The sequence below is a fragment of the Haemorhous mexicanus genome, chromosome 14 (genome assembly GCF_027477595.1).
Source record: "Haemorhous mexicanus isolate bHaeMex1 chromosome 14, bHaeMex1.pri, whole genome shotgun sequence".
NCBI lineage: Eukaryota > Metazoa > Chordata > Aves > Passeriformes > Fringillidae > Haemorhous > Haemorhous mexicanus.
The window spans coordinates 3,193,434-3,220,758 of NC_082354.1; the positions used below are offsets into that span (position 1 = coordinate 3,193,434).

Genomic DNA, 27,325 nt, shown 5'->3' on the forward strand with positions numbered 1-27,325 from the left:
CTCGCTCCGCGGGTCCCTGGGGCACGGCCAGGTTGCATGGGTTCAATTCTCCCTTTTTTACTGGGATGTTGACAAGTGCCCGTGGGAGTTGTGGTGGGAGGAGCATGGAGCTGGGCCGTAGGGTTTCTTCTTCTTCTTCTCCTCCTCGCTGTTAATGGGAAACAGAAGATGGCTTGGGAGAAATTTGGCAAAGAGGGAAATTTTTCTGTCTCTTCCAGCCTGGAAAAAAGTTTCCTTTCTCACTCCTGTCTCACCGCAGAGGGAGGAGGGTTCCCAAACTCAGCCCAGGAGGGGTTGGTGGGAGCGGGGCAGAGGAGGCAGAAAGTGCCTAATGATTTCACAAGGATGGAGCAGCCTTGGGCCACCAGATTTGTTTGTGAGTGGAGCCCAACCTGCCTCCCACTGGTGGCCAGGATCCATCCCATCTTCCTCCCAAGGCATCAAGGGCTTGGGATGTTCCAGGTGTTCTCACCCTGTAGCAACACTGGGAATTTTTGGGATCCTGTGTGTCAGGTATGACGTCACCATGTAGATGGAGATGTAGTGGTGGATCAGTGCTGGACAGTGGCTCCTGGAGGGATCCTGTGGATTCTGTGCCTGGCTGGGACATGAACCCCTGACCTTGGCGTGAAGAGCTCTGTTGGCTTTGCCCCTCACCCTGGCTTGTGAGCCAGCACTGCTTCACCATCTGCTCCGAGCTGGGCTGGCTGGGAGCCACAGCTCCACACCCCAGTGGATCACAGGGCTGGCCAGGCTGCTCCAGTGGGAGCCACAGCTCCACACCCCAGTGGATCACAGGGCTGGCCAGGCTGCTCCAGTGGGAGCCACAGCTCCACACCCCAGTGGATCACAGGGCTGGCCAGGCTGCTCCAGTGGGAGCCACGGCTCTGTGTCCTGGTGGATCACAGGGCTGAGATGCTCCAGCTGGGAAAAGCCATGGCAGCCACTCACATGGGGCAGCTGGCAGGGCAGGGACTGCTCCCAGAGTCACACTCCAGCCCTTTAGGACTTTCAGGTGTGCCCCCAAAAGTGGCAGCGCTCACCTGATCACAGCCTGGGAAATGGTGGCTGGCCCTGGCTGAGACACATCCCAGCACTGCTGGCCCAGTCCTGGTGCTGGTGCTCATATCCTGGCAGATGCCTTCCCCTTTTTCCTCCCTCCCTTCCTCCTCCCATCCCTCCTGCCCTGTTTGTGAGCAGATGAAGCACTGGGATGAGGCTCCACCACCCCTGTCCCTCAGCTGCTCAGTCCTCCCAGCTGTCTGTGGCTACAGGAACTGGTTACCAGTACAAACCTGCCAGTTACATAAGGTGGCTACGATGGAGTCCAGAGGAGATGGGACATTTTGGGGCTGGAGAAGCAGAAGGGGGTCACACCTCACTGCTGGGGACAGAGGATGGCCATGGTGGGGTGTGGGTGCCGAGCTGTTCCCAGGCTTTGTGACCTTGCACTGGTGACTGCAGGAGGTTAATCATAGTCAAAGCCCAGTGAAGTTTGGTCAGGTCATGGCTTTTCCAAAGAGAAAAGAGAGAGCTTTGGACGTGCAGCAGCCGGTGTCTGGGGCCAGAGCTGACCCACAGTGTCCCACCAGAGTTAATCATTGCCATCACCTGGGAACCTGCCTGGCTTCAGCAGTGGGAACTCTTTCCCCGAAAACTCGGCGTGAGGGGCCTGGAGGAAACTCCAACCCACCAGCATGCATCAGGCTGGGGAGAGCAACGTCCCTTGGCCTTGACACTAAACTAAACTCTAACCCTGATCCAGACCCTAACCCAAACCCTAATTGCAACCCTGATATTGCCCCTGTCCCTGATCCCAAACCTTTGCTGTCCCTTTTATTTTATAAGGTGGATATTGTGTTTATTGCCCTGTTGGAAATGGCAGAACCTGGAGCAGCCAGTGGCAGCCACTCAGGATCCCCTGTTGGGCTCTCACTGCCATCTGCACCCAGAGCTTGACAGAGGGGAAGGATCTGACCTGCTTTGGTCACCCAGCTCCAGCCGGGAGGTCCTGGGGGCTGCCGTGTTAGGAGATTTGGGAGAGTGTAACTCCCAAATCACTCCACATTAAGCCCAGGAATGATGAGACTTGGGTTCTGGCTTCCACTGGTGTGGGCAGGTTCTCCAAAACGGAACTGGGTGCTTTTGATGGGTTCTCCACGATGCTTTTCCCATCCTCCCACTTCAGGGCTCCCATCCTTCAGTTGTATTGCAGGGGGAACATTGAGAGGCATCACAGCTGAGGAGAAAATCCTGTGTTAAAGAAAGGGGAAGATGGATAAAATCAGGAGGCCTGGTCTTGGCACCGTGTGTTTGGGAGAGCGCCGGGACCCTGGGCTGGTGCCATGCTCACCACTGGTGTCCTGATGCTGGAAGGAGGTTTTTATGTATATATATAAAAAATACTTTTTTCTCCCTGTGGGTGTGTTTTGAAAAAGGGCTTGGGAACAATGAAAATTAACAAGCAGATAGAGAATTAAATGCAGGGTTTGAGTCTTCAAATGTGTGCACATTTCAGAGCGCGTGTTTGTGCCAAGACAAACTCCGTCAGGAATAAACATCGTTTTACATGAAAGGCTAATTACAGATTGGTGCTCCGCGGGTGGGAGGAGGGAATTTTCACCAATTAAAATGGAACTTTTCTGTTTTTCGTAAAATTGCTGGATGAAAACGCAGCCAGGGGCTGGCGAGGCGTTTGACAGCGCAGTTAAGGGGGGAGATGCTCATCCCCAGGATTTGTTTTTTCCCCCCCAGGGCTAAAGAGCCTTTGCCAGTTCATTTGGGCAGGAGCTGAGGGAGGGCACTGGTTCTGCCCAACAGCAGCTGAACGCCCGGACAGCCTGGGCTCTCCCACAGAGTGATGGGACATGGGCAAACAGGGTCCAACCCAACATCCCTTGGAGTCCCACAACACCAGGAGAGCTTGGAGTAACAAGATCCTCGACCTCCTTGGGTGTGTAGGTCATGGAAAGACGTCTGGATGGGACGTGGCCCACGTTGAGGAGCTGCAGCTCCTGTTTGTTGGGTAACTTCAGTGTGTGGTAGGTGAATCATCCCTCAAAAATTGCAAGCCAGAGGCAACGCAGAGAAGAAAAGCCTTCCTGGCCTGCGGAGCGGAGTGCTGGGAAGAAAACTCCCGCCTGGGCACATGGTGGGTTTCAGCTGCAGAGTGCATGCTGCCTTGTTGCTTTTGGATGGATTTCACAAGAATTTGCATTTCTGGAGCAGCTCTGAAGCCTCTGAGGCTGAGGCTGTGGATGGGGAGGATGTGATGCAGCCCAGAAATCAGCTCTAACGCCATTTTGCTCTAGCCAAGGAGGAGTTTTATGGGTTTGGAATGAAATGGATGCAAAATGGGGCTGGGACTGAGTTTCTCTGGGATGTTGAGCGCAGGAACCCCAGGCAAACAGTCTGTGCCTGCTGCTTGCCAAGTGAAACCACGGATTTGTCTCCATCTCTACTTAGTGTGGCCACAGAGCAGCACATTTTGGGACTTTTCTCTCACATAAGCTGAGATCTGTCACTTAGTGGTTACAGGAGGTGGCCTGGGCATCGTCTCTTAAAAGTCCCCTGCGTCCTTGAGGGAGAGGGGAGGCACAGACACACAACCAGAAGAGGTGTGGTGGGTTTTTAAAGCAAAGTGCATTCCCAGCCTGCTCTGCTCCAGTGCTCTGTGCTCCTGAACCTGCTCAAAATTGGTGTTTTAAAACTCCCCTGTGGCAAAGACTGGATTGGCACTTGCCTGGTCTGATCTCTGGGAAGCTGTTGCCTTATCCATGGCCATGGGATCATGGCACAATGACAGGAGCTTCCACTTCTACAAGATTCACATATTTCCTTGCCCTCTCCTAATACCACCGTGAACAGGGCACTGAAAGGGTCTTTAGCCAGACCTGGCCTTGAATAATTCCTCTGAATAATTCCATTTATTCCAATTTTCAGGCTGTTGTGGAATTGTTTTCAGAGGAGGGGGGGTGGGGGTGGGGGGGAGAAGTCAGCCAAACCTGATAAAGGAGGACTTTGTTCTGAAGCTTTAGGGTATGGTACCAAGCAGGGCTTGCTATACAATTAATGAGTTTAGCTGGCTTTGAGCTGCACGTGATGCACAGTGGCTGCCACCACAATGCCCTGCCACCACCAGCTCCCATCCAGAGAAGTCTGGCTTCACTTTGCTGTTCCCCAGCCTTGGTTTGGGGTTCTTCAGCATCAGTTTGCTGTTCCCCAGCCTTGGTTTGGGGTTCTTCAGCATCACTTTGCTGTTCCCCAGCCTTGGTTTGGGGTTCTTCAGCATCAGTTTGCTGTTCCCCAGCCTTGGCTTGGGGTTCTTCAGCATCAGTTTGCTGTTCCCCAGCCTTGGCTTGGGGTTCTTCAGCATCAGTTTGGGGTTCCTCAGTTTGGGGCTCCACAGCTTTGGTGTGGTGCTTCTCAGACTTGGTTTGGTACTCCCCAGCTTCAATTTGCTGCTCCCCATCTTTGGTTTGGGACTTCTCAGCATCATTTTGAGGCTCCTCAGCATCAGTTTGGTGTGTCCTGGTGTTGGTTTGGTGCTCCTCACCTTCAGTTTGCTGCTCCTCAGTCTCAGTTTGGTGCTCCCGAGGTTCAGTTTGATGTTCCCCAGCTTTGGTTTGGGGCTTCACAAATTTGGTTGGTAGATATCAGTTTGGTGGTCTCCAGGTTCAGTTTGGTGTTCCTCAGGTTTTGTTTGGGATTCCCCAGCTTTGGTTTGGGGCTACACAACTTCGTTTTGGGCCATTTTGGTGCTCCTCAGCTTCAGTTTGGTGTTCTCCAGGTTCAGTTTCTGTTCCTCAGCTTGAGTTTGGTGCTCCCCAGCTTCAATTTGGGGTTCCCCAGCTTTGGTTTCAAACTTCTCAGCTCTGTTTTGCTGCTCTCCAGCTCAGTTTCCCATCCCACTGTGCATCGTGGTGGCTTCCTCAGCTCTGACTTTTGCATCTGCCTTTATTTAAGCCTTGACCATTCATCCCTGGGACTGGCTCAGCCTGCGGGGGGTGTTGAACACATGGGGCTGAGCCGCTGGGAGCGGTTCAGGCTTCACTTTGAGAGCACAAGGGGATGACGCAAATGGCTCTCCAAGGGCACGAGATGAAACAGCTGCTTGGGTTTCACTCCAGATGTGCCGTGGGAGCCCTGCCCCGAGGGGGGCACAGCCGCCTGCTCCCCCACAGCCCCCGCCTGGGAAGGGCCACCAGGTTGCCTGGGCTCCCAGGCCACCCCAAAATCGAGCCAGGTAGGGCTGGGGAGGGCTGTGAAGATGCGTGACGAGGTTTGTCACAGCAGCAGAGCTTTCCCGCTCCTGGAATGAGTCAAAAAGTGATTTATTTCTTGTAGGAGAGGTGCAGGAGGTGAATTACCTTTGGCTGCCTCATCTCTCCTCTGAGAAACGCCAGGTGCCTGGGGAAGGTGACCCTGTGCATCTTGTCCCCATCCCCTGTCCCAGCTGCGCGGCGCGAGCGGGAGAAGCCGCGGGAAGCGAGGGAAGACACTTCCTCCAGCGGCGGATCTGAGGTCACCTCCTGGCCCTTGATCCCTCCAGCCCGGGGTATGTGGGTCAGCGGGGAAGCACAGCTGAGAGCGACGTCCCTTCCTCCTCTCTCCCTGGAGATTTGCTTTTAAAGGAACAAATAGGTTTGGCTTCAAGTGCTGCAGTCTGATTTTTTAATGATGTATTTTGGAACAATGAGCTAAATACCAGCGGGGTTTGGATCTGCATCTCAGAGTGGTGAGATTTTCTTCCTTTCTCACCTTCCTGCTCCTACCTTGCTCTGCTCTCAGAAAGCTTTTTCTGTTTAGGAAAACGTCAGCAAGGGGGGAAGTTTGTCATCCTGTCAGATGGTCCTGCTGGAAAGAAAGTTGGTCTGGTATCCAGGTGGGACCACCTGGACTGACCCTGTGGGCCCTGCCCACCATGAACACACAGACATGGTGCTCACAGTCCTCAGGGACCCCTCAGCATCATCAGCCCCAGTGCAGGGGGAGCTGAGCCCCCCAACCCCCCTCATCTGCCTCAGGGTCCTCAGGAGCTTTGTCACCCACTGGTAGGAGGAAGAGAAGGTGACCAAAGCATTCCTGGTCCCTCCTCCACTATGGGCACAGCTTGGTGCTCAGCTTGGCACTCTTAAGGTGGTGGGCAAATGGGTTGGTGGGCAAATGGGTCACCTCACCAGATTTCCCTCTGTCCTGAAGCCAGGGTGGGTGGTGTTGGGGGGGATGGATCATCCTGGCTATGCTACTGCAACAGCTGGAAGTGTTCAAGGCCAGCTTAGATGGGACTTGGAGCACCCTGGGATAGTGGAAGGTGTCCCTACCCATGGCAGAGGGTAGAACTAGATGAATCTTTAAGGTCCCTTCCAACCCCAACCCTTCTGATTTTATGATTCTGTGATCTCTTAGACCATTGTATCACTGTTCCCCTTGGAGAACTTCAACCACTGCATTTCCTGTCCATGTTGATGGCCACATTGCTTTGGATCAGCCATGGGCCACCAGCTTGGCTGCCTTTGTTATGTCAAGGTGGGAAGGAAAAATTTGTGGAGCTTTAGCTGGAGCTTTCCCCTTTGTGTGAGAGCTGCTGGTGGAATGTTCTCCTTGGTCAACAGCTCTTCTCCAGCAAAGCAGCATCAGCCCCACACTGAGCTCTTCCCCTAGCCCAGAGCATCCCTAGGACCACCAGGAAGGTTCCATCAGCTCTGTAGGTGGCTTGGGCTGGGGTGGTGGCTGGGGCTGGTGCTGTCCCCCAGCCCCCTGGAGCAGGGTGTGTGCCCTGGGGGGTCCTGGCTCCTCAGCTCCTTCAATCCCTTCAGGAGGGGCTGTGGTGGGAGCAGGTTGGGATGGACAGGTCTGGGCTTGATGTAACTCTCAGTGCCAAACAGGGTCAGCAGAGAGGTAGTTGTCAGGGAGGGACAACACACCTCGAGTCACCTCTCCTATCAGCAACCCCCAAATCAGAAGTCATGTGCATTTCCCCTCACCAAAAGCAGAGGGCTTTCATGCCTTTTGGGTTTTTTTTTTTAATCTAGGAATATGGTTTCTGAAGCATTTTCTGTTTCTGTCAAGACATGTCATCTGTCAAGTTGTTTCTGTCAAAACACCCCTGTCACCAGCCAGGTCCCCCCATGGCACCCAGCTCCAAAACCAGCCCCTTCAGCTGGTGCTCCCAGGAGCTGGTTGGACTCACAGCACCCTAAAACACAATCAAGTCTTAACCCGATCCCTGTCAAAGTTCTGGCAGCTCCTGAGCTCCTTCCAGCCCCATCCTCAGCTGGATTCTCTCCATAGCTTCTTTTAGGATGTGCTTGATAAGCCTCTGTGCCTCATGTGGGGGCTTGTCTGTGTGTTTCCATATCTCGCCCAGCTTATCAGCCACAGAGGGTGGGAGGTGTGGCCAGGCTGGAATTAACCATCCCATGCAAACCCTCTGGAAATCAGGAGCAGAAATTCCCCCCCTTTTTTTCCACTGTGGCTTTAAACCAAGAGGAAACTTCTGCAGCGTTGGAGAAGCTGTAGGAGGGAAGGTGCTGAGCCCTGCCTGGGTTCCACTGGAGGAACGGCTGCCTCTGGCCTTCACATCCAGCAAAGTCCAGGAGAAACTTCAACACCACAGACTGCCCAAAATAAACCCTTCTTTCCCTGGAGCTGATCCAAGGACTGTGCCCAAAGAGGCGGGTTTGGGGCTAGGCTTCACCTGAGCCCCATTTCTTTCCCAACCTGTGCTTTTCTGCCATCACCTCCCTCCATCCTTGCCCCAGCCCAGGTGAAAGGAGATCACTGGGGATAAAAGAGGGGGAAAACTGTGCCCCCCTCCCTCCCCCCTCTGTGGGGGTGTGAATCACGCCGGGATGAGAGCCGGCACCGAGACGGTTTTGTGCTGCCCCCAGGTTTTGCCGAGGTTTCCTTCCAGCGCTGCAGCTGGCCCAGCCCTCCCGGCTTCCCGGGGCTTCGCTGGGAAGCGCTGGGAAGACAAAACCCCGCTCTGGAAGTGAGGCTATTGTTCTTACTAATTTTAACTGGATGTTCTTCCCCAAGCCTATTTTTATTCATTGCTTGTGGTAAGCCCTTTCTCTAAGGTAGAGCAATTTGCCACGGGACTCTTTTTTTTTTTTTTTTTTTTTTTTTTTTTTTTTTGGTGTGTTTACCAATTTTAATTGAGAGATATCTCCTTTTTACAAACCCAGAGCTGGAGGAGCTTTTGAGCGCCCGTTGCTGAGCCTCCTGCCCTGGGTTTGCTTTGATCTCTGCAGGTGAGTGTGCATTTTTGGGGCCAGAGATTGATCCTGCCTATTTGCATGTAAATCCCCAGGTTATTAAGATCCGAATCTGGCCCTTTAAATTTAATACTCCACTTTATGCTTTTATTTCCGCGTTTCTTAAAGTAATTTCCAAAAATAACAAACTTCAAACATGACGGGGCCATCTAACGTTTTACTGCCTTGGCTGGAGTAGAAGGAACATTTCTGGAAGTATATTATCCAATTTAACGAGCCTTTCCCATCCTGGCGTGGCTCCCACCCCTCACCCCCTCTCGGAGCTGGTTTGGACGGCTCTTTGGATCCCTGCCACCTAATCCTATTAGAGGGACTTTCATTACACTGTGCCTTGTGTTTGTAACCAAGAAAATCAGCTGGAGAGGGGGGTCCTCTCCCTTCCCCTCTCCCATCTTTTTGCCTGCAGTTCAGACAAGAGCCCAGCCAGTCCCACGAGGTTCCTGCTCAGCCCTTGCTTTTCATTTTATTACTCCACTCTGCATTTATTAAGGAAGATTTTGAAGTAAATTGGGTACTTGTGAACTTATAATTAATTTGGAAGGGTCAGCTCTTCCCAGCCAGGGGAGGGCTTTTTTGTGTGGTCCTTTTGTGAAAGGCAGAGGTTGGAGAGGCTGTTCTATAGCTGGGATTTGCTTTTAATAGGAACCTGGCTATTTTTTGAAGCTCTTATGGCTCTGGAAGGACCATGAGGGTGTTTTTATGCAGAGATGTGATGAAAAGGTTTGCAGAGTCCTTGGCTTGGGTGAAAAAAAAACAACCAAACCTAAAAAAGGGATAAAAAAAGGTAAAAGGACCACATGTCCTGTGGCTGTGCTTGGCAAACCAGAGCCAGCACCTGGAGCTTGGAGATTCTCCAGGAGGTCCCCTCACTTTGGTGCCAGGTAGGGTTTGGAGCCCCTTGTCCCTCTGTCCATCCCACTCTGCCCCACACACCACCCAGGGGACCTCTTGCTTCTCCTCAGAGCTCTTGGAACTGAAATTCTTTTCCTTCCCACATTGCTTTTCTTGAAATCCTGCATTTCCTCCCCAAAATAGTCACATAAACCATTACAAGGAGAAGGTGGAAGGCAGGGAGAAGACGGTGGACAAGAGGAAATGGCCTCAAGTTGTGCCAGGAGAGGTTTAGGTTTGATATTAGGAAAAATTTCTTCACTAAATGGCTGGTCAAGCACTGGCACAGGCTGCTCAGGGCAGTGATGGAGCCATTGTCCCTGGGGGAATTAAAAACCATGTGGATGTGGCACTTGGGAGCGTGGGTTAGTGCTGGGCTTGGCAGGGCTGGGGAAATGGTTGGACTTGAGGATCTTAAAAGGCTTTTCTAACCTTAACGATTCTGTGATGGGCCAAAACAAAAAATAATCTGTGAATAATTAACATTTCTGGGAAAAGACAGACAGACAGACAGTGGTTTTCTCCAGAGTGGGCTGGAAAGAGACAGGGCATGATGGTCCCACTTGGGCATTGCCTGGTAAGGTCAGGGGTGGAATTTAACCTGGGATAAACATGTGTCTCCATCAGCTCAGCTGCAACGAGGAATCCTCACTAACCAGGGGGAGAGGGGAAGGCCAGGAGTGCTGACTCTGGGGAGTGAGGGAGGGGTGGGTGATGTTCTCCTGGGAATGCAGGGCTGTAGCTCAGGACAGGAACCTCTCCCTGGCCAAAGCTGGGGAGCAAAGGGCTTGGAGGAGCTCAGGGGGCTTTTGGCTGTGGAGATTCCCAATAGAAGTGCTGTCAATGGGGCATCTTCCCATGTGCAGCCAAGGTTGCTTGGAAAGAGCGTTGAAACTTGGTGCCTTCCCTGGGACACAGTAACCCAGCAGAGAGGAATGCAAGGAAAACCTGTCCATACTCCATCATCGTGCCCCATCTGTGGTGCCACCAGGTCTCTGTGTCATTTATGAGTTGCGCTGTTAATTAACAGCACTTAACGTGGCTAATTAACTGTGTGATGGGGCTGCCACTCTGCCAAGACACCTCCAAAGCTGTGCTTGGTCCCTGGTTGATTCCTTCCTGCCCCGTTGTGTGTCCCACCCTGACCATCACCTTTCTCCTCTCTCTCCCCAGCATGGGTCGGATCCCTGGCCATGGGAATGATTTTTTTCTGCTCTCCCATCGTCAGCATCTTCACCGACCGCATCGGCTGCAGGACCACGGCGGCCATGGGAGCCACCATCGCCTTCATCGGGCTCCTCTCCAGCTCCTTCACCAAGTAAGGCACACCCATCTCCTTGGAGAGCTCCTCTTCCTCCCTGTTCCCTGCAATCCCCCTGCCAGCACATTGCTGCTGCCTCGGGGGGCAAAGCAGGTGCTTCCCATCCGCATGAGAGATGTCCTGGCATCCCTGCAGCCCACGTGTGCTCAGCCTATTCCCCTCCAAACTGAACCTTGTGTCCTTAGGTAAAAAGAGAGCAAATTTTACCCAAGCAAGGGACTGCATTTGGGGATTTCAGCGCTCAGGTTCCTCCTTTGATCTTTAAAACAGCAGGAGAGGTTAGTGTGCCTCTCACAGGCAGCTCCAGAGAGGCATTCACAGAGAAAAACATCCTCCTTTGCAACCATTTTCACATTTGGTGCTGAAAGTAAATTAATGCTTAAAATAATATTTGGTGGATTACGCCTAAGAGAGAGTTTCTGTGCAGGGCAGACAGGGAGGGGAAGGCAGACAGGGTTTGGAGCAGTTTGTGGTGTTCCTGCCCTGGCTCGTGTGTCTGCGGCAGCGCAGGGCCACTGCTGCTCCTTGTTTTCCATGCCTGATCCCATGCCATGAATTTCTGCTGGCAGGCATTGGCCAATGGCAGGTGTACCTTGTGTGTCTTTCCAGCCCAGAAATCGGGGCTGGCATCGTTGTGGGAGCAAAAAGAGGTCACCTCTGGGGTAATTTATGTGACACTTATTAAACACAATCTCAGAGGCTCCATGGAAACACCTCCAAAGCAGCATTTGCCCCACTTTTTCAGACTAAAAACATGGCTTTGGGTTGGATTTCAGTTAAAATCAATATTGTTTTAATTAAAATGCTTCAAGGAGTGGGTTTTTAAAGCAAATACACACCAGTTTTCCAGAGGGTGACTTGCCCGTGCTGTGCTCCTCCTGGTCAGTGAGACCCTTGTGTTTGTCCCAGCCCTGCTCCCCTGGATCCCCAAGTCCTCATCTGTGGGATCCTCTCATCATGCTGGGAGTGGGGATCAGTTCTGATCCCCAGGCAACACCCCCAGGACTGTGGCCAATTGCAGATGGGATTTTTGGGTTTCTAAAACCATCCTGGAGAGCGGCATATGCAGCTTCCTCCTCAGGTGCCACCCTTTGTGTTTCCAAAGATGATGGCAAAAGGTGCAGTGGGTCCTGGGGGAAGCTGTGCCCTGGCCTGCAGATCACAGGAGCTTCCCATGGAATCCTGCTTTCCTTCCATTCAGCAAAGCTTGGGCTTTTTTGCCCCCTCTATTGTAAAATGTTGCCCCCTCTATTGTAAAATGTTTGTGCAAAGAGGAAGGGCTCGTGGGACCACACCGCTGCCAGGGGCTTCAAAAAAAAAAAAAAAAAAAAAAAAAAAATCAAACAGTACAGGCAGAGAGGAACATCATTTCCAGGAGAGCTGCAGGACTGAAATCCCCATTTCCTGCCACTCACTCTCGGACCACATTCCTCTGGCTGCCTTTTAAGGGAGAAAGGAGCCCCTTTGCAGCTGGACCAGAGCGAGAGGAGCTGCGAGGGCAGAGCAGGGAGCCTGTGGGATTTGGCAGCGCTCCACCCGGATGGTGAAGGCTGCTCCTGAAATTCAGGGCTTGTGGCTCCAGCTCTCCCTGAACAATGGAGAAGCTTTTTTTTGGTCCCTCCTGCCAAGTCACTCCGCCACAGCTGGAGATCATTCCCCTGTGATACAAGTGCTGGTGCTGAGGGACACAGCCTGACTTTGGTGGGCTCAGGAAAAGCTGCATCAAGGCTCACCCCCCCTTTATCTCCTAGTTTCTCTAAAATGGGTTTATTTGGTCCAAATGGAGGAGCATCAGTTCCCAGCACTGCACTGAGCTGCTCCAAAAGCTCTCTGAGCCACCAAGACTGTGTGGCAAGACCCCAGCACCCAGCTCAGTGCCTCTTGTCTCAAAATATTGGGAATTTTGTATGGAAACCACTAAAGAAACCAAATGTGCTGAAAAGCAAAGCTATGGGGAAGGCTGGATGGGGTCAGTGTGAGGTTTTTCCTCTCTGCTGCCTTGGTCTGAGGTGTCTCCTGCTAAAGCCACCAGAGACCTTGTGTGCTCTCAAAAAAAGAGAAATCCCAGTTAAGGCTTTAGCTTCCCTCCAGTTTAAGGGGGTTGGTTTAGCATGAGGAATGAGAGACGATGGCCAGCTCAGCAGGGCTGGCTTCACGTGCCCCCAGTGCCCTCCCAGCCCTCCTCCTCTGCACTAAGTGTTCTGTACGGAGGGTTGGGCCCCTTTTCATCTGCTTCTCCTTCCCCTCCACAATTTCTGCCCAGTTACTCCTGCACAGAGGAATCCCCCAAACTTCTGCCAGCAAGGATGGACCAGGGCTGTCCCCACTGACAGCTGGAAGCAAAAGGAAGCTGATGGACCTCCTTGTCCCAGGAGAAACAATGATCCATCGGCAACCTCACAATCTGAGGGGACGATGCCACCCTTCCCACAGGACAGCTGCTGGCTGATTCCCAGTAAGCAGGCTGGGAATCCTGGCTCTTTAAGAAGCATGGCTGAAAGGAGCCCCTGCTCATGCAGGGGTGTCTGAGCCTCAGTGAGGAGCAGATGGGAGCTGTGGCATTTGTCTCCAGTTATCCGACACGTCAGCTGAGCTGTGGCACCAGGGCTGTGACCGGGCCAGGGCCGGGGCGTGGGAGGTCGGGCACGGCCCACCAGGCCCAGCTGCTTGCCTGGCTCCCACAGAAGGGGCTTCTGATGTGGTTTTGCTCTGGAGGGGATGGAAATTGCCTTTCATGACAGTCATTTGTGTTGGCGCCGTCAGGCACGGCAACCGTGTTCTGCTTTCTGCTTGGCAGGCTGGAGGGGTGAGCGTGTAATGGAAGGCATGATGTGCTTGTAAAGGTTTTCCCAACTTCCAGCTGCTCTGGGCGATGTGGGCTGCTGTCTCCTCACTTGCTTTGGGAGCAGCACTCAGTCTTGCTCCGAGGGTTGGAGCACAGACCCTGCTTGTACAACACCCTGAGCTGCCCAAAGGTTTTCCTCACACTTTCCTCCCATGCAGTATCCCATGGCAGATCTTTGCAGCTGGATGGATTGCATGGGAATGAAGAAAAAAATTCCTTCATCTGGAGAGAAACACAACAGGTTGTTTGTGCTGCCTAAATCCAGGCTCCTTTGTCAGCTGCCTCTGTTGGGAAAATTGGGCTGGAAACTGGGAGGCAGCTCCTTCCAAGAGCTTTCAGCACTCTCCATCTGCTCTGTAGCAGCCACTTCACTCCCTCTTCAGTGCAGTCACCAATGTGAGGTACAAATGAGATCTATTAACTGTCTAATTAAAACTCCCAGAGGAGCTTAAAGAAGAAGAACTTAATTAACCAGCCTGGAGCCTGGGCAAAAACACCACATTTCCTTCCTGCGTGCCTAATAACCAGCAGGGTTGGTGCCTTCTTCTTCCAAACACTGGGTGGAGAATGTTTTCTGTTAGTCTTTCAGTGGAAAAACTAAAAGGAGTTCTAGCTAAAAATAACCCACCATCCCTACCTTAGAAAATCTTTTTTGCTGTAATTGAATAACCATTGAAGTCAGGTCAGCTTCCCAAGGAGGCCAGGTTGGCTGCTGCCTTCTCCTGGTGGCAGAAAGCACTTCCCAGCTCCACTTCATTTTGCAGCAGATTTCACGTGCCAGCTGTTAGGTGAGGATTATCCTGGTTTGGCGAGGGGATAAGCTCCTCGAGGCCAGCCTGTCTGTGCAGTACCTGCGGCATGTGAGCCCCGGGCCTCTGCAGCACCACGGGGCAGGAGGAGGCTCCCTCACCTCTGCCTCACATCCCCACTCCCATGTGTGTTCTTCCAGGTCCCTGGAGGTCCGTTATTTCACGTATGGGATCCTCTTTGGCTGTGGCAGCTCCTTCGCCTTCCAGCCCTCGCTGGTCATCCTCGGCCATTACTTCAAGCGCCGCCTGGGCCTGGCCAACGGCATCGTGGCCGGGGGCAGCTGCCTCATCTCCGTGCCGCTCCCCTTCTTCCTGAAGATGGTCGGGGGGGCCATTGGGCTGGCACACACTTTCCAAGTACTCAGTGCCTTAATGCTCATCCAGATCTTCTTGTCCATGACCTACCGGCCCATCCTGACGCCTTCTTGTGACTCTCAGCACGATGGTCACGACAAGCTGGGCAGCCGGAGCGTGAGGCAGCAGTGCTGGGCCCAGACCCGCAAGTATTTCAACCTGAGGGTTTTCCGGAGAAAGACCTATCGGATTTGGGCCTTTGGGATCGCTACTGCTGTCCTGGGATACCTCGTACCTTACATGAACCTGGTGAGAGCCATGGCTGGGGCTGGAAGGGGAGGGAGGTCCCTTTGCCCAGAGTGAGGGGGAGGTGGGAAGGTGGGGATGGGCAGTAGGGACAGAGGCACCAAAAGCCTCGAAGCCAAGAAACTGGTGCACATCCTGTAAACAGGAATAGTGATGGATATGGTTTTGTGTGCCCTCTGTGTGCCCTCTGTGCCAGGGTAGGCCAGGATCACTTCTCAGTGCTCCTAAAGACCAGCACCAGTAGCAGGAGAGGAAGGGCCTGCTGGGTCTGGGGTGGGTGGAGGGTGCAGGTCAGTGTGGTGAGGATGCTGGGTCACACAACCAGCCCAAATCCATGAGCCCTCTGCAGGAAATCCCATCCATTTGGGGAGATGAGAGGGATCAATGTACTGCAGCTTCATGTCCCTGTGTCCTTCCCTCCATCCTAGGTCAAATACGTGGAGAAGCGATTTCAAGAAACCAAAAAGGACTGGATCCTCCTGGTTTGCCTCGGGGCCATGTCGGGGCTGGGGCGCTTGGTTTCGGGCCGCATTGGTGACTGCATTCCTGGGCTGAAGAAGATTTACCTGCAGGTACGGTGTGATTTACCACCAGGTATGGTGTGATTTACCTGCAGGTATGGTGTGATTTACCTGCATGTATGGTGTGATTTACCTGCAGGTACGGTGTGATTTACCTGCAGGTATGGTGTGATTTACTTGCAGGTACGGTGTGATTTACCTGGTGTGATTTACCTGCAGGTACGGTGTGTCCAGCCCTCCACGGAGGTGCTGGCCAGCCACAGTGGGGCAGGGATGGTATCTCTACATTGGTGTCCATGCTGTACTTAATAACTGTCAACCACAAAGCCTTTACCAACCATTGTCTGCTGTGAGGGAAGAAAATTGACTACAGAAATGTAAGAGGAGTTACACACTTGACTCCAGGCATCGGTGTCTGTTCAGCAGTCAAACTCCATGGTAGCCACTCTTCCCAAACTACCGACACCCTTTAACCTCCTTGTGGTTTTTGAAGAACAAACTGCTGAAATCTAGCAGCTAATCCAGCAGTTAATCCTTCTTAACCCTTCTTAAAAGGTTATTCTTAAGGGCCTCTCCGAGACAGGAGCAGCGGCTGGATGGCTTTGCTGGGTCCGGGGGAGGGAGCAGTGACATTGACCTGTTCAGTGCCATCTCCATGACTCTTCCTGCTGCCCATCCCCACTCTCATGCCCACTTCTGTTCCCCCAGGTTGCGTCCTTCATGCTGTTGGGCCTCCTGTGCATGATGATCCCCCAGTGCCGAGGCTTCGAGGGCGTCATTGTCATCTGCCTCTTCCTTGGCCTCTGCGACGGCTTCTTCACCACCATCATGGCCCCCATTGCCTTTGAGCTGGTGGGGCCCATGCAGGCGTCCCAGGCCATAGGGTACCTCATGGGGCTGATGGCTGTGCCCATGACTGCAGGCACGCCCATTGCAGGTGGGTAATGCTACGGGGCTGCACCAGGACCCAGTGGGTCTGAGGGACGTGGTGGTGGCAGCCTTCACCCTTGGTGGTGTTTTGGTGTGAGACCAGAAGCGCTGGTTTGAGTTTTCTGGTTTATCAGGTCACGTGGAGGTTGAAGAATGGGGGTGGCATCACTCCATGCCACGTCCTGTGGCATCTCAGGGCTTTTCTCAAGGCTGATGAAAGGTGGTCATTGGGGGAACAGTGAGCCAAGGTCACAATAAGTGATTTCTATTTGCAGCTAAGCTGAAAATTGGCAGATAATAATTTTCTAGAAGTCCTTTTAGATGGAATTGAAATTAGAGATGGAGACACCTGAGCGTCCACAAGACCTAGGTCTGTGTTCCAGCACAGCAATAACCCCAACATCCTTAACAGCTCTAAGTTAAGGGCTTTGCCAGAGCTGCCCCTGGGCAGCAGGACCTCTGCATCAGCAGCACTAAGCCAAAGCTGGATAAGCACCTCCGATCTCTCTGCTTCCGGCAGCAAAGTTCACTGCAACGCCCTTGGGATGGAACATGGGGCTCACAGATCTCACATTGGGAGGGTGCTGCACCAGGACACCCTGAGTGGGGCTTGCTGGGTGAAGGGGCCCTTTGCATCAGCCTAATCCCCAGGGAAGCATCCACGCAGGAGGCACACAGAGGGATTTTCCAGGGCTGATCAATGGCCATGTGTTATTCTCCAAGGATGCCTGGCTGTGTTGGAACTTGCCAGACAAATGTAGAACCTCGTTGGCTTTTAAAGGCTTGGCTATTGTTTGTAACTGGCAGCGTGTATTTCACAGCCGGAGATAAAACATCCATCAGGGCAGGGCTTCCAAATGGAGACAATCAGCAGAGGAACAGCCCCTGCCCACTTTTCCATTGCCTCCTGGCTGGCAAGCCTCTGGGAAGAGGTGTTGGGTTTAACACGTCTCAGCTTGCATTTGGGATTGTCTGGGATGTGGACGGTTGTGTCCCATTCTGGAGAAACAGGAAGGACGGCTGAGGCTTTCCTTCTCCACTCCCTTGGTACACAGTGTTGGCTGCACACATCCCTTAATCTAGGGCGTAAAAACTCCAAGAAATGCAAACGGAAAAAAAAGATTATTTTAAAAACCCAAATCTCCCCAAATCTGGTGGGTGACGCAAGCCGCACTCCAAGGAGGGAACAAGAAGGTCATTAGACTAACAAGCTCATTAGACTGACGAGGCTCTAATGTCACCTCTTTTCTCTTCCAGGATACCTCAACGATTATTTTGGGAATTACGACGCGGCCTTTTACTTTGCCGGGGTGCCGCCCATCATCGGCGGCCTGGTGCTCTCCGTGGTGCCGCTGGTCCACCAGAGGATGCTGAAGAAGCAGCGCCTGGATTCTGGCAAAGACAAGATGCTGGTGTCGGAGGCAGTGGTGAACGGGGAGCTGCTGCCCGGCTGCCCGGCCTCTGAAGCGCACATGTGAGCCACTCCCAGCTCTCCTGGGACACCAGCAGCCTCTCCATAGCCCCAGCACAGGCCCTTTCCCAGACGGACCGAAATTCCCAGTGATCGCAGATGCACTATGTTTGTAAAGGAGAAAACACAGGCATTTCTTCTAGTTAAAGGCTTTTAACTAGCAGAAATGCTCTTCTTTTTTTCCTTTCTTTTTTTTTTTTTTTTTTTTTTTTAGGGGACAGTTTTGATTTCAAAGCCACCTTTTTCGTTTTCCCCCCTAACCATTTTTGTAAGGAGAACTCTCACCAGGATTCAAACTTGATCGAGCTCCTGCTCCTCTCCCGATTTTCTATACGTCACGACAGAGGTTTACAGATAATAAATGCCTTTTCCAAGCAGGCCACGGATGGAACTTGTTGAACCTTGCAGCTGTCCATCCTCCTCCTCCTCCAGTGTCACTCGGGTGTCACATCCAAGTGAGACAGCCCCCTCCCCGTCCAGCACCTGGGGCTGTTTTGGAGTCAGAGATGCGAAGGAGGAAACGCTGCTTTAGTCTGATGCACAAACCAAATAAATGTCAGCGAGTCCCGCTTTCATCTTCCTCTTTCCTCCTTTCCCGCTGCTCTCCCACACCCCCAGGGAGCTGCAGCTGGGATGACAGGGAGCTCAGCTGGCTCCAGCCATCGGAGTCACACGGGAGCACACCCTTCCTGCAAAATATGCCTTAAAAACGCGTGGATGAGACCAGCAGGTCCCTTGGCCGCTTTCCACCTCCGTTTTCCCACCCGGCAATTAATGATTGGGCTTTTGAGCTGCAAAAGAGTGGGGCAGCTCCTTGCACAGCCCACAGTGCCCGGCTCTGTGGGGCCAAATCCATGGGATCACCACCAAAAAGGGCACTTTGGTGGCACACAGGGTTGGGACAGAGCCCCTGTGTCATGGAGCAGCTCCGTGCTGGGAGGTGGATTCCCTGCTGGGCTCAGGGGCACCCACAGGTGTGGGGATGCTGCTGGCTCAGGGCAGAGGGTGCCTCTGCTGCTTTTGGGGGCCAGTTGTGTATTATACAGCAATAAGCACGAGTCAGTATTGGTGGGGAATCCCAGTTTTCCAAAGGGTTTGACAGCCCCAGTAGCGTTTAACTTGTAGCCTGTGTGTTGTCACTGAGCTGGTGCAGGGCCAGTGCTGATCTGGGGGGAGAGGGAGAGAGCGCAAGGAAATCACACAGCCAGTGGGTACCCACCACACTGAGTGGCAGCAGAGCTCATCCCCAGCTCGGGCAGGAATCCATCACTGCCCACAGAAAATTGTAGAAATTCAAATTGCCTAGAGAAGCTGTGACTGCCCCATATCTGGAAGCGCTCCAGGCCAGGTTGGGCAGGGGGCAGGGCTGGGAGCAACCTGGGATAGTGGAAGGTGTCCCTGCCCATGGCAAGGGGCTGGAATGAGATGAGCTTTGAGGTCCATTCCAACCCAAACCATTCCATGATTCTATGATCATCTCCAGGGATTGCTTATGAGCATGGCTAATGAGTGAGAAGGGAAGTTCTCCTGCCCTGGTGGGTCCCTGTGTGAACAAGGAGCCAGCTGGGAATGGGGTACCTTTTCCTGGGAGAGAGTAAGAAGCAAAACTCACATTCATCCTGACTGCAAACCCATCCTTCACCAGATTTTCATTTTGTTCACCTGACACTAAAAGTCTGAGATGTCTGAAGAAGGACGTGTGTCATGGCAATCATCCCTGGGTCTCCGGACGAGTGTGGGGGCTTGTGACACCAGGACATGTCTTTGCTGTGGAAATTTGGGCTCAGTGGAGGCCCCTCCCACAGGCAGCAGTGGGACTTTTGTACATAATAGGCTCAGGACCCTGCATGTCCCTCTGGCCCTGTTTTTAACCCCTGTTGGCTGATGCATTGTAAGGTCTTGTGGTCTCGTGGCCCTTCTGTCCCTGTACGAGCTGGAAAATTACCTGGCGTGTTGTGACGTGTCTGTTTACGATATAAAATGAGATGTCTACTTGTCTCTTTCTTGGATACACTTTTCCATGACTGTTCTCACCCTTCATGGCCTGTATTGCATCCTCTGCTGTGGCTCTGCTGAGCTGTCACTGAGTTTTGGGAGCCACGGGAGGCAGATGAAGCTGCAGGAGGAGGCAGGGCTTGAACCACCTAACCCTGGCTCCAGCTGGGATCTGCCAGACTTAGCCTAGGGCAGGGCATTAATCTGGTGCTTTTTGAGTGGGAGCCTTGGAAGTGGGGCAGCTTCAAAGCCCTCTGACAGCTGAAGGAAATAAAAAACTCCTCATTGTAACTCCTTCTGTGAGTTTTGGGGCATTAATTCACATTGGTATTTGATGAAGTTCATTAAATCATACTTTGGACCTTAATGCCCCCCAAAGGAGAGATTATGAGAGGTTTAAATTCCAGAAGTAGCTTCTTCAGAGCAAGCAGAGCTGTCTCCAAACCCCATCTGAGTTGAGGGAGTGGCTGCACAGCAGAGCCCACTGACGGCTGCACCCAGACTTGTGTGGCAAAGCCTCCCTGGCTCCGATGGTGATTTATGGTTCAAATCCCCAATTTCTACAGAATTCCACTTGCCTTAACTGCCCCATATGCCTGCAAAGGCCCTGGGAGGAGCCTGCACTCAGTGCAAGGGGTGCTTAGCACTGCAGTGGCATCAGGGCAGCTGTGTCAGCCCAGGAGGGGTGCTGGTACCCACATCTGCCCCCCCATGGCTTTTATTATGGACCCTCTAGGAGATCTGGAGTGATGAGGTGCTTTCTTGGCCACCCCAGCTTGGTCAGAGGAAGCCAGCCCTCATCCTATCCCAGACCCATGTCTGGTACCAGCCTCCCAAAACCACACTCAGTGTCTTTGTCTGGTCAAAATCCTGCCCTTGGTGGACACAAGGACAAATTCTGCAGGTTTGGACAACAGCCATGAAAGGTCTCCTCATCAGCAAACACAGATGGGAATGGGAAGGACAAAGGTTGGAGCAGTGTCAACATACAGGGAGTATTTGGGGCTTGTTTGTCAGATTGCTGCTGCTGTGGTTCTCATTTGGCCCTTTTGAACACCAGGCAGTTTGCAAGAATTTCTGCATGTGAGAGGTGGGATTGTGAGCAGGGAGGGGTTGCACTGCTCTCAAAACATCTGCTCAGCCTCTGGTGGTCTGGTGCTGTGATGCCAGTGGGTCCCAAACTGCTGCAAAAATCTTCATCCCAAAGCTCCCCCTGCTCCATCAGGGTCATCTTGTCCTAGCCCAGCACATCCCTATCCCCCTTTGGGGCTACCTTTTACTCAGTTTTCTGACTAAAAACCCACCCCTCTCCCTGCCCTGGAGTGCCAGGCTGTGATTCCTGCCCCTCTCCCTGCTCTGGGAAAGGAAGGGAAGGGGGAGCCCAGCACTCAGGCTCAGCCAGCTTTGGGAGCCAGCAAGGGAAGGGGAGTGGGCTGAGCCCCTTGGGTGGGAAAGGGGTGGAAGGGAGGGGGAGGGCCCCACTGCAGCCCATGGCCGGGGTGTCTGCAGAGTGCAGAGCCTTATGTAAGTGTGCAGGGAGCACAGGACATGTCCCAGCAGCGCCTGCTCGGGGCTGGGCTGGGGCTGCCTCTTAAATCTTTACCTTAAGGGTGTTCAAAACCAACTTGTTGTTGTCTTTTCTTCTTCTTCTTTTTTTTTCTTTTTTCTTTTATTATTATTCTACTGCAGAGTGAGGCATCGGGTTTAACTCCTCTGGCTCTGGCTGTGGGATGGAGGGGGACAGCTGAGCTGGAAGGGCTCCCAGGATGGTTTTGTTTGTGATGGGAAGGGTAGGAGGGCTTTGGGAGCTGTCTGGGAAGTGCCATGATTCATGGCTTAGTGCTTTTTTCAGTTTTGGAACAATTTGCAGGAGCTGCTTCACTGCAGCTTGCCCTGCCCTGAGGTCCTGCAGCCAGGCAAACACAAGTTTCTAAGTCACAGAGCTTAAATTTATCAAATTCTGGCCTCTCTCCAGCTGGGGTTGAGGTTTCCTAACATTTCTCTGCTGTGGGAGCTGTGGGAAGGCCACATCCTAATTGCCAGCCAAGCAGAGGGCTTTTGCAGGTCTGCTGTGGTACCGAGGGGTTTGGAGACCCCCAGTTTCAGGAGGTTTTGGCTCTGCCTCCCACCATGGTGGTGCTTTGGGGCTGCCACTCAAGGAGCTTCACCACCCCCTGGCCTGAGCTGCCGGGAGGAGCCAGCAGGGGGGTGGCCAGTAGCTGGGCAAGGACATTCCTGCCCTTCCTACCCTGGCAGTGCCTTGGGAATGTTCTGCATGGCAGCAGAGGCTCTCTTTGGTACGTGGGTGCCAAGAGCAATTTGCTCTGGGCAGCCTGGTTTGGTGCTGAGGATCTCACCTGCTCCAGATTTGAACCCTGGCTGACACTTGCATCTATAAGTGGCCAAGTAATCCTCACCTGGGCAAAGGTGAACTCGGATCAAGTCCTCTGAATGCAGGGGAACAGATCCAGCTGAGACTTTTGCTGTCTCTCCATTCTTCACTGCAAACTATTCCTGGTTTTTGTGTGCTCCTGCACCCCACAGTTTTGTTTGGGGTCACTTTGATTATTTTAGTTTCAATTATTTCTAAGCTGGCAGAGTCTGCTTCTGCTTTTCCAGCTAGAAGCAGAAAATTGGAATGACTTTGGAAGGCAAGGCAAGCAGAGCAGCTCCCTCCCTCCACCTTTATGCCACCAAATGTGGACTTGAGCTCTTTTGGGTGCTTACAAGCACCCTTGTAACCTTTGGGGACAATGATGTGGTTGACAAGTGCTCCTTAAATCTGAGTAACGCCAGGCAAGGAACTGGCACAGAGAGGGGCTCCATGGGCAAGTAACAAACCAAAATAAGGCTGTTTCCTTTCTTTTTGAGAGCCCTTGGCAGGAAAGCAAACACAGAGGTGGATGGAGCTCTGAAAGGGCTTTGGTCTCCAGGGGTGAGCCTGTGCCATTGCTCCAGGTCCTTTATCTGCTGGCACAGCCACTCCGTGGACTTAGGCCCTGGTGACAGGGAGGTTATCACTGGGCTTTGGTGGGACCACTGGCACAGCCCCTGTCGGGGGGGCTTTGTACTTTTATTTTTGCAAATATTTTGCCGTGCCCTCAGTGCTCCCCTCAAGGCCAGACTCTGTGAGTGTCCCCACGTCCCCTCTTCCCGTGAACCTCGGCGATGAAATCCTACAGGTGCAGGGCTAGGATCCACCTTCCCAGCCAAGAGGAAGGACACAAAATGCCTCCGGTTTTCTGCAAAACGTGGAGGCTTTGCACCTCCAAAGTTTCTCCTCTTTCTGTGCCCTGCTCCCCGAGGCTCTCCCTGCACCCACCTCCGCCCACCCCGCAAGCACAGCCCCTCCTGTAGCTTTGGAGACCAGACTTAGGGGCAGTTACACCAAGGAATTCAGCTCTTTTTCCGTCCTTTTTGTAGATTTTTACAGTGGTGTGTGAGGTGAGTTTTTTACTGGAGCAGGTTTATGCACTGAGGTGATGCTGCCCCTCAGGTGGGCCATGGCCAAGCTGCCCGAGCCCGGCCGGGGTTTGGCTGCCGAGCGCGTCCCACCCGATCCTTTGGGAAAGAGCTCGGCTTCCCCAGGCCTGAACTTTCCCAGCATATCCTGTTTCAGCCATCTAAACCCGTTAGAGCCAGAGGCAGGATTGTTCTGGGGAGACTGAGGGCAATCAGGAAATTACCCCGCTCCCCCTCCCCTGCCCTGGGATCCAGCAGGATGAAGCCAAATATTTGCTTTTGGATGGGTGGATTTTGGAGCTGGCTCCACATGAGAGCACCGGGGCGGAGGCTTCAATTTTGGCCGTTTTGGGTAATTGTTTTTGAAGCAGGACCTCCAAGCTTGCTGCCATCACCCTGCTCAGCAGATTCCAAAGCCAGGCCCTGTCACAGCTGGCATTTGCTCCGTTGTTGATGGAAAACAGTCTGCCCATGGGTTTCTGGGGTGGGATGCACACTCTCTGTGTCTGTACACACTTGAAAGACTCAATAAAAGGCTGCAGCACCGTTGGTAGCTTTGCAATCCTATTTTTTTCTGCTGTGCTCCAGGCTCTGGAGCAGCAGGAGCTGGGTGTGGCTCTGAAATTGGTCCTGGGAGGTGCCCAGGACTGCCGGGCACCCCGGGCAGAGCAGCAGAGCCAGTGGTCCAAAAGCAGCTGCCCAATTCAATGCTGAAATCAGATCCTGAAGCTTAAAATTATTACTTTTTTTCTTTTCTTTTTGTTTTTTGACATCTGCTCCTTGTAAGTGATTTATAATCCCTCAAAATTTTGTATCTGGAAGTAAAGTGAATGTGTCTCTTAAAAGTTTGCCTATCCTTTCAAAATGTGAATTTCTGACTGTTGGAATAAAAAAAAAATAAAAAGAAAGAAACCTACCCCATATTAGCACATGTTTGTAATTAATGTTTTATGAATGTTGTTTAAAAGATTTGTGTAGAATAAACCAGTTTAAAAAGAAAAGGGATTTGTTCCTGTGTTTTTCCAGGTCTTTCCTCATGGCTGGTCATGGTTCTCAGCAGCTTCCCCAGGTGCTGCCAACTCTCCAGAGGGGCTGGAGAGGCAAAAGTTTATCCTGGGAATTATTTTATTAAGTGTTTGATGCACCTTGAGGAAAGGCTGAGCTGAGGTGCTGGAACCCAAAGGGGGAGATGTTCCCACGAGCTGGTGAGGGGTGACAGCTGGAAGTGGATGGTCCTTGTCCCACTGAGGCATTTAGAAGTAAAAATGATTTTAAAATCCACCCTGAGAACACCTGGGTGCCCAGAGGGTGCCCAGGATGAGCCCAGAGCCTCCTGGATGTTTTCCATTCCCCTGGGGGGGGGCAGCTTTGGGTCTGGATTTTACCCCCCAGCATCTCCAGGGCTGCAGCCTCTTCCCTCCCTGGGGGCTCTCACTCAGCCACAGCACCAGGGCTGGTTTGAAGGGTCACTAATATTATTTCTTCCACCTGGCAGTGGGTGAGGGGCACAATGAGGCCTTCCAGGTCACAACAGAATTCATCATTTTTGTCTCTAAGAGAAGATATGGGAAGGTTGGGAAAGATCAGGGTGATAATTCATGAGTGAGGTTACAGAGGCTGTGAGACACTGAAAACACAGCTTTCATCCAGGGTTTTCTACTAATGATTTGTTTATATGAGGTGCTTTAATTGCCATTGGATGAAAGCTGACACATGCATTAATTTTATATAAGTTGGGCTTTTTTTTTTCTAATGTGCACCTCAACTCTTTTTCAAGTTGGGGATATTTACTGCAAATAGTGTTTAAAAAAACCCCATCAGGAGATAAGAGATGGTAAACAGAGATTCAAAGGGCATGAGAGTACAACAGTGAGCTCCTCAGAGGACTCTGTGCTGTGCATGCAGGGACAGAGCAAGGAGGGGGAATGCTGCATCCCTTTCCTGAGAGAGGGAAGCACAGCCCTTCACTTACAGGCACCAGGAAAAGTGGCAATTTTAGCTTGATATCAAAATTATCTTCTTGGGATGGCTGGAAAGTTGAGGGGAACTGGGAGGGTGCTGGGGTAAAAGTGGGCAGTGTATCCACGGGGACACTTGGGGGGTGATGGAGGGGACACCCTACCCTGCTGCTGCTCCAGCACCCCCAGGAGCAGCAGCTCATCACAGCCCATCCCCACAAATTCCATAGAAATAAATATATATACATACACATGTGTGTATATACACACATATATACATGTGTGCATCTCCAAAGGTGTGTTTGTGCACGGAGCCCTGGAAATCCCCTCTCAGCTTGGCTGAGCACAGGGCAGGGAGCACCATCCACCTCCTCCTGCTCTGCCAGGCTGCTGGATCTCCCCTAATTTACAGAAAAAAATGGGGGGAAAGCATTTTGCATCAGACAAAACCCTGAGTTTTTCCACAAAAAGGCTGTGAATGAGAAAAAACCAAACCAAACCACAACAAAACACATGGGTGTTTTCATTACTATAACTCAGTGGTTCAGTAGTTAGATATCTATTTGTACATTAACATTGAAATATCATGGATTAAACCAAGTTAATTAGATGTAATGGCTGATATTTGCGCTACAAAATACGTGTGTTTTACATATTAAATATACATAATGACAAGTATGTTTTCTAGATCAAATATGAGCCACATGTCAATGTTTTGTATTAATTTAATAGCTTTAAATTAAATATTACTTAGACCAGGATGTGCAAACAGCATCTATCTATCTATTGATTTTTTAAAGTTTGCACATAGGTTCAGACACAAATATATCTATTTATGGATGTGCAGTGTGTACATGAGCTGGGCTCTGCTGTGCCCAGCCACTGCTCCTCTCCCTGCGGGCTCTGGGCTGGGTTTGCTTTCCTTCATTGTCTTCTTCTCCATCTTTTTTTCTTTTTGCAGGACTTAAATATTATAATCTTTCAGGGGAAAAAAAAATAAAAAGGCAAAACCCCCGTTTGCAAGCGCCTTTGAAGGACTTGAGGAGTGGCAGGAGACTTTTTTCAACCATCCCCGCGTTGAAATGCAAATCTTTCCTAGAGCCGCTGCTATTCAAAGGAGCAGAAATTGGGGAAATTTCCCTTCCCGAGGCTGCTCGGCCGCGGGCAGGCTCGGCAGGGCGGGCTGGGCCGGGCTGGCCCCGGTCCGGTCCCGGCCCCAGAGCATCGCCCGCGGGAGGAGGGACGGGGAGAGCCCGGCGGGCTCGGCCTGAGCCGCGTTCCGTCAGCGGCACCGGGGCTCGGAGCACAGCCGGGAAAAGCAGGAACGGGCTGGGATCTGAGGGAAACACGTCACGGGGGAGGGGATTGAGAGCCAGGAGAGAGACCCAAAGAATCAGCAGCCAACATCAGCATCACAGAATTCACAGAATCACAGAATGACCAGGTTGGAAGAGACCTCCAAGACCATCGAGTCCAGCCCAGCCCCAACCCCTCAGCCAAACCCTGGCCCCCAGTGCCACATCCAGGCTTTGTTAAACACACCCAGGGATGGGGACTCCACCACCTCCCTGGGCAGAACATTCCAGAACTTTATCACCTTTCTGGAAAAAACTTTTCCCTGATATCCAGCCTGTATTTCCCTTGGCACAGCTCGAGGCTGTGAGCTCTGGGTCTGTCAGTCCCTGGAGGAAGAGCCCAGCCCCAGCTGAGCACAGGCACCTTTCAGGAGCTGTGCAGAGTGATGGGGGCACCCCTGAGTCTCCTTTTCTCCAGGCTGAGCACCCCCAGCTCCCTCAGGGCTTTCTCTCAGGGTTTGTGTTCCCAGCCCCTCTCCAGCCTCGTTGTCCCCTCTGGATGTGCTCAGTGTCCCAAGGTCCTTCAAAGTGAGGGGCCACAGCTGGGCACAGCACTCAGGGTGTGCCCTCACCAGGGACAGGGACAGGGGCACAATGAGCTCCCTGCTCCTGCTGGGCACACCATTCCTGATCCAGGAGCCTTTGGCCTCCTTGGCCACCAGGGCACTCTGCTGGCTCACGTTCAGGCACAGTTGACCAGGACCCCCAGGTCCCTTTCAAATTACAAAGCATTACAACCAGCTTTCCTATGTTTTGCCACTTCTTTATATAAACACCTACAAAACACGCATCTCTTCAAAATCCTACTTTTTATTTTCTAACGACTTATACATTTCTTTTATTCAAACTACTAATCTCATAACTTTCTTCAATTATTATTACAAAAAT

At 52.3% G+C, this 27,325-nt stretch overlaps 1 protein-coding gene across 1 annotated transcript in view; it reads left to right on the forward strand.

Moving 5' to 3' along the window:
- Positions 1–24,125, forward strand: part of SLC16A2 (solute carrier family 16 member 2) — a 40,355-nt gene extending 16,230 nt beyond the window's left edge. Inside the window, exons 2-6 of the mRNA XM_059859011.1 lie at positions 10,344–10,488; positions 14,286–14,748; positions 15,174–15,317; positions 15,975–16,203; positions 17,454–24,125. Of these exons, the coding sequence (XP_059714994.1) occupies positions 10,344–10,488; positions 14,286–14,748; positions 15,174–15,317; positions 15,975–16,203; positions 17,454–17,674 (1,202 nt within the window). The 3' untranslated portion in view covers positions 17,675–24,125. The remainder of the gene's footprint in view (positions 1–10,343; positions 10,489–14,285; positions 14,749–15,173; positions 15,318–15,974; positions 16,204–17,453) is intronic.
- The last annotated feature ends 3,200 nt before the right edge of the window (positions 24,126–27,325 follow it).